The sequence below is a fragment of the Acartia tonsa genome, chromosome 1 (genome assembly GCF_053477335.1).
Source record: "Acartia tonsa isolate MP-2025a chromosome 1, ASM5347733v1, whole genome shotgun sequence".
NCBI classification, from domain to species: domain Eukaryota; kingdom Metazoa; phylum Arthropoda; class Copepoda; order Calanoida; family Acartiidae; genus Acartia; species Acartia tonsa.
The window spans coordinates 31,684,877-31,691,968 of record NC_137260.1 but is presented as its reverse complement, the minus strand read 5'-3'; the positions used below and the strand labels follow the sequence as shown (position 1 = coordinate 31,691,968).

The following is a 7,092-nucleotide window of genomic DNA, read 5'->3' as shown; positions in this document are numbered from 1 at the left end:
GCTACATTTGTATGTTATTATCCTTGTTTGTCATTTACTATATAAGACTAATAATCAAAGAAATTAACATAATAACAATTTGTAGTGTTTACAATTTTTATTAATACATTATTTACTCATATAATATGACTCATATAATGAACATTATTGAGCAAAAATAAATAACTTAGTGTGAAAAAAAGCCATTTGTTGTCGCGCAAATGAAAATATTAAAAATAAATCCTAAGAGTCGTGTTTGTGAATTTTTAGGTTTCTTCATAATAAAATAATAAATTCTTACAATCATTATTAATTTTACATAATAAATTATAATTATAAAAATCTGATGGCATTTGGAATTGTTTTATTTACCTAAGAACTTAAGTTCACTATCACGGAGAATTTTTATGAGAAAAATAAAAAGATACAAAACAAAAGTTTGGTTGCTCAATAACTTAATTGCAATAGCGCCAGTATAAAAAAAATCACAATTTCAATTAGACATAGTTCAAGTTGTGGAGTTTTAGAAAATAATTTTGACTGTAGTCTCTAAATTATTATAAAAAGGTTTTTTTAACAAGCATAAAAATATTTAAATATCGGTGATTGTTATTTTTTTTTATCTAGCTGAAATGAATTGAAAAAATCAAAGTTGATTTGAGAACACGTTTTTTATGTTTATTGATTTTATTTAATACTAATATTTTTGGGGATAATTTAATTGTGTCCAGCTTGGGGTGTGGGTGTTTATATTATTGTTCTGAGTAATCTAAATATATTGTAAACATTTATTATTTTTCTACAGCAAATTGGAAAAAAGAAAAATTACAATACTTTTGTAGTGTTACGCAAGGCCATTTAAATATTAGTATATGGTAGGCACTGAATAGACGTTTTACTTAATAAGATGGGGAAATATTACATTCCATTAGAATTAAATAATGTCATAATTTAAAAAAAAAAATGTCCAAGTACACTTAAGTAAACATACTCTGCTGGTTTTCAAACCTTAAACGTCAAGTTAAATAGGTAAATATAATCTAGAAATTGAAAAAATAGGCATTTAATCAGCGTTGCTGAGCCGGAGCCGAGGTGACGCCCTATTTTGCTGGACCTTTTAAGTTTTTCATTCCATTTTTATCAAAAATTGAACTGTTTAAACCTTCTAAAGTCAACAAGACTTGGCAAAAAAAATATGTTGAGTTTTTCTTGATTTTAGGTCGGAGCCGGAGCCGCACCAAAATCAAACTGCTTCGGATCGCTGTATTTATTAATGAATAGGTTCCTATACAAGAGTAAGCTGATAAAAATGTTTACATTCCTGAGATATAAAAAAGCCTTCCCTCATTCCCCCCAACCCTTGCGGGCCAGAGAGAGCGTAAAGGAAAGGAAAATCCGTTTTCCCGCGTGAATTTAGTCCTCCGGCTGGCAGGTGGTATCATTGCCAGGTCTCATGACATCAGGTAACTCTGGAGGGTTAGAATAGGCAACCTTCTCCACGTCTTCCCAAGTACCGTCAAATTCATTTCTAAAACAAAAAAAATATTTTTTTTTATCTGGTTCTAATTGCTTTGATTCTATTTAGGTAAAAAATTAAATTAATAACAGGGGTGTATATTTTCAAAATTGACCCTGGGGGAATAAAAAAATTTGTAGCCGGAGAAAAAAAAATCTTGTGCAGAATATTCACACAACATCAAAGCATAAGAAGGGGGGGGGGGGAGGGTGAATGCAACCATCTCGTAATCAATGAACCAATGCAATGGTACCTAGAATCCGAATTTCAGGATGAAAGGGAGGGGGCGGAAGTGACACTTTTTGAAACCAAAACTAAAAGTCAAAGGAACTCAACTAAATAAAGAGTTACAACTCTGATATTTAACATGGCAGTTGCTTTTAAGAGGTTCAATATGGAACTGTGAAGAAACGGAGGTAGAACCGCCGCTCCAGCCCAAATTTTTTTTTACATTTTCTCGCCATATTAGACAATTTTCAATCATCTGAGATAAACTTTTTTTCATAACCCTTATATTTTCACTTGACAGTTGTAAGATTTTACACGTAACATTTTTTTAAATACCCATTGATATGTTTAAAATATTACAAGTGTCATGTGAAAATATAAAGGAAATTTTTAATAAAAATAAGTTAATTGAGAACTGTCTAATTTGGCGAAAAAGGGCAAAAAATATTTCAGGCGATTCCACCACCGTTTCTTCACAGTTCCATATTGTAAATTTTAAAAGCAACTGCCATGTCAAATATCAGAGCTGTAACTCTTTATTAAGTTGAGTTCCTTTGACTTTTAGTTTTGGTTTCAAAAAGTGTCACTTCCGCCCCCTCACTTTGGAATGAGTAATCCTGGGTAGGTCTATTTTCTCTAAATCGAATAAAAAGTTGGAAAATTAATGGCTGGCGGCTCAGTCGATTAGCCGGTTTTTGGCCATTTTCAGGGCAAATCCATCAGTAATTACGTGGGAATCAACTTTTTGAATAATACTTGTACATTATTTGGTATTTAAATGATATTCTAGGCATTTTATAGCTTTTACCAGCCTTTTTTAGTCGGTTTTAGCTATTAAGCAGCTGGTACTAGAAATTTTTAAAAAGTTTAAGAAGCTAGTAAAAGTTGCTGACTCAGATTATGACGTCAAAAAAAATTAACCAATGAGAGGCCAGTATAAATTTTACCATTAGTCAAATACAGTGTATACTGGTCTCTCATTAGTAAATTTTTTTACGTCATAATCTGAGTCAGCCACTTTTACTAGCTTCAAAGTTTAATTGTATTATTATTGATAATTTTGCCCTACCAAAGGCCCAAAAACGGCTAAACGGCTAAAACGGCTGAGCCGGCAGCCGTTACTTTTCCAACTTTTTATTCAATTTAGGGAAAATAGACCTACCAAGGATTACTCATCCCAAGTTTTATAACGAAATTCGGATTCTAAGTGCCATTTGCGCATTGATTACGAAATGGTTGCATTACCCCCCCCCTTTATACAGGGGTCATAGGGACAATAGTTTTTTCCGAATAGCTAGCAACCCTTTCTTAAAAAGGGTGTTCTTTAAAAGAAGGTAAAAACATTCAACCCAAGAAATCTGATCATAAAATTGTCAATGTTTATATTCTAGCTTGTAAAATAAACTCTTAACTGGCTACATAAGTCTACACATGCTAGATATCCATAAGCCTGGTCTGATGGTCTATGTATGTTGCCACAAGACTTACCCTTTTCTTGGTACTAAGAGGGGCACTATGCAATTGCTACGGGGTACTATCCCTATGGAACTATTCTAACTTTTACTTAACCTGACCTTAACTACAATAACCATCAATAAAACATTTCAAAAAAATTCGTCAGTAGTCCAAATGAGATATGAGAGAAATCATCCATTTTTCTTATCTATGCATCTAACGAACATTTCTAAGTTACCTTTAACTTACCTACTAACTTCTTCTTTTAAAAACTAATATAAATAAGGAAGTGGGTATTTTTTTGTGGCGAAGTTATGAGCGCAGCCACCTAGTAATATATACCTGAATGCTAGTCCGACTTCTGATGGTAACTGTGCTTTAGCCACTGCATTTGTTATTCCACAATCCTGGAGCTGAGAATCGTCCTCCATTAATTCATCGTCCTAAGAATACAAATTTTGAATATTGAAAAAAAATTTCTAAGAGGATTATACCGGCATTTTAGAATAGCTAGAATCCGGAATCAATCAAAAGAATAAGAATCCGGAATCCCCGGATTAATTTATTTTTGGGTAAAAAATTGGACGGATTGCACTCTAAATTAAACTATCTTTAGGGATCTAAAGGTATAAGCCAATGGACTAGTATAGAGGTACACTGGACAATTGCTAAGATCCCGTTAAGTTATGTGTTCTATGACTTTAAAACATGATTAGAACACTTAGATTAGGCATGCCGCATGGCAGTTGCTTTTATAAGGTACAAAGTTGAATTGGGAAGAAAATGCGACTGACCCACCGCTACCGCCTAAAACAGTTATTTCCCACTGATTCTTTGGGGTCCTCTTTCGCGCCAAATTATGTCAATTTGATACCCTTACATATGCACTTGAGACTATTTTGTAGAGAAGTAAAATTTAAAGATAATAAGAACAGAAATATCAAGTGCAAATATAATGAAGTTACACTGTAGAAAAAATAAACCTAAATTAAACAACATTTACGTACCTTATTATATAATCTTTGATCAGCTGGGGCCCGTTTGGTTATTCCTTCTATCATTTTCTTCAATTCAAGTACCGTTGTCGTGTCCTAAAAAATATTAAATAAAATGATTTTGTTATTACATCACTCATTTTCTAGTAATTTTATCTCGCAGCAGTTTAACTCTCCAACCCTGTATGTATGTAGCCCTGATTCTCTGATGATAGGATTCAGATAATCAGGAGATTGGAGGTGAGAATCCTTTGGCCAATCGTAGATTATTCAGCATCCCGCACAGCTGGGTGTATTCTATGTTACGTTTTAAGCCGACCCGCAATTCTCATGGAAGCTATTCAATTATTACATCATACTGACCTAGAGTTTTGTCAGGTGTTCCATATTAAGCCACAGTGATTAATGGCACTCTCATATGAATGAGGAGCATAGAGGAGGGAAAGCATGATATAAGTTGCTTGATATTGTAGAATCCTAACTTTCTCCCCCCTTATAACCTTAGGGCATCTCAGGGAAGGTTGCGTGATTACAATCTGACAAATTGCGACAGCATTTGTCAACCAAGTGCACAGTCTACGGAGGGACTTGAACTCTGTTTCTCCCAACCAAAGTGTAGTGCGCTACCCACTACACTATGGGACATCCTGCACTGCCCTACCCTAGTTATTTGCGTTGCTTCCACTAGTATTCAAAATTGTAAAAGAAACATTCTTACCTTTGCGTCCAAAAACATGGTGGTCTTTTTTCTGCGTACCATCAAAAAGACATCCATGTTTTTATATTCTGAAAAATTTTAACAGTTTGGTCGGGGGGCAGTTTAATTTATACTTACTTTATAATTTTAGTACTCAGAAAATTCATTTTAATTATAATAAACTTTAGTGATTTCAAATTTCAATTAATATTTTTAAGTTGATGGAAATATGTAAAAAATATTTTCTATCGTCGACCAACTTGGAGCTTATTAATATGATTTAGTTATTTCAAAAATAAACTCAAAATTATCTAAAAGTCACGAGAACAAGGGGGGGGGGAAGTTTGTACAGTTATAGGAAATGAAATTGATTACCAAATTTTGCCCTGGCCGTTTGGGCTTGTTTTTATAGTTATCAACCTAATTCTTTTTGTAAGCGCTCTTATATGATTGGATCTACCTGTAAAACTTTAAAAATTGAATTTTGGGACTTTCCCTTAAAGGGGCTAGTGGAGCAAAAGACCCCCAAACACTAAAATGTTAAGTTCTGAGTCTATTTTCTGAGATATTGAGACGATTTTTTAATGTAAACACTTTTTTTCAAAACCGAACTAAATAGCCATTACAAATTTCATTTTGGGACTTTCCCTTAAAGGGGCTAGTGGAGCAAAAGACCCCCCAAACACTAAAATTTTAAGTTCTGAGCCTATTTTCAGAGATATTGAGATGATTTTTTTTTATGAAAACTTTTTTCACAAAACCGAACTAAGTAGCCATTACAAATTTCATTTTGGGACTTTCCCTTAAAAGGGCTAGTGGAGCAAAAGACCCCCTAACACTAAAATTTTAAGTTCTGAGCCTATTTTCAGAGATATTGAGACGATTTTTTTAATGAAAACACTTCTTAACAAAACCGAACTAAGTAGCCAATACAAATTTCATTTTGGGACTTTCCTTCTAGGGGCTAGTGGAGCAAAAGGCCCCCCAAACACTAAAATTTTAAGTTCTGAGCCTATTTTTAGAGATATTGAGATGATTTTTTAAAATGAAAATATTTTTAACAAAACCGAACTAAGTAGCCATTACAAATTTCATTTTGGGACTTTCCTTCTAGGGGCTAGTTGAGCAAAAAAACCCCAAACACTAAAATTTTAAGTTCTGAGCCTATTTTCAGAGATATTGAGATGATATTTTAATATGAAAATATTTTTAACCAGAGATATTTTTAGAGATATTGAGACGATTTTTTTAATAAAAGCATTTTTAACAAAACCGAACTAAGTAGCCATTACAAATTTCATTTTGGAACTTTCCTTCCAGGGGCTAGTGGAGCAAAAGACCCCCAAACACTAAAATTTTATCTTCTGATTATTTATTTCAGTTATTTGAAAAAAATTTTCATTAAAAAAATCAGCCATAATATCTTTAAAAATAAGCTCAGAACTTAAAATTTTAGTGTTTGGTGGTCTTTTGCTCCACTAGTCCCTAGAAGGAAAGTCCCAAAATAAAATTTGCAATGGCTACTTAGTTCGGTTTTGTTAAAAATATTTTCATTTAAAAAATCATCTCAATATCTCTAAAAATAGGCTCATAACTTAAAATTTTAGTGTTTGGGGGCCTTTTGCTCCACTAGTCCCTAGAAGGAAAGTCCCAAAATGAAATTTGTAATGGCTACTTAGTTTGGTTTCTTTAAAAATATTTTTATTAAAAAAAATCGTCTCAATATCTCTAAAAATAGGCTCAGAACTTAAAATTTCAGTGTTTGGGGGGCCTTTTGCTCCACTAGTCCCTAGAAGGAAAGTCCCAAAATAAAATCTGTAATGGTTCCTTAATTCGATTTTGTTAAAAATATTTTCATTAAAAAAATCATATCATATCTCTAAAAATAGGCTCAGAACTTAAAATTTCAGTGTTTGGGGGGCCTTTTGCTCCACTAGTCCCTAGAAGGAGAGTCCCAAAATAAAATCTGTAATGGTTCCTTAATTCGGTTTTGTTAAAAATGTTTTCATTAAAAAAATCATCTCATATCTCTAAAAATAGGCTCAGAACTTAAAATTTCAGTGTTTGGGGGGCCTTTTGCTCCACTAGTCCCTAGAAGGAAAGTCCCAAAATAAAATCTGTAATGGTTCCTTAATTCGGTTTTGTTAAAAATGTTTTCATTAAAAAAATCATCTCATATCTCAAAAAATAGGCTCAGAACTTAAAATTTTAGTGTTTAGGGG

General features: G+C 32.9%; 1 protein-coding gene across 2 annotated transcripts in view; it reads right to left on the bottom strand.

The window, feature by feature from the left end:
• Positions 1 to 78: 78 nt before the first annotated feature.
• The window catches only part of EloB (transcription elongation factor elongin B), a 178,932-nt gene continuing 171,918 nt past the window's right edge, over positions 79 to 7,092 (bottom strand). For both annotated transcript variants that reach the window (XM_080173866.1, XM_080173875.1), the window contains exons 2-6: positions 4,892 to 4,961; positions 4,186 to 4,269; positions 3,521 to 3,621; positions 1,303 to 1,507; positions 79 to 750 (exon numbers count right to left, since the gene is read on the bottom strand). In XM_080173866.1, coding sequence (XP_080029992.1) covers positions 1,393 to 1,507; positions 3,521 to 3,621; positions 4,186 to 4,269; positions 4,892 to 4,948 — 357 coding nt within the window. In that variant the 5' untranslated portion in view covers positions 4,949 to 4,961 and the 3' untranslated portion in view covers positions 79 to 750; positions 1,303 to 1,392. The remainder of the gene's footprint in view (positions 751 to 1,302; positions 1,508 to 3,520; positions 3,622 to 4,185; positions 4,270 to 4,891; positions 4,962 to 7,092) is intronic.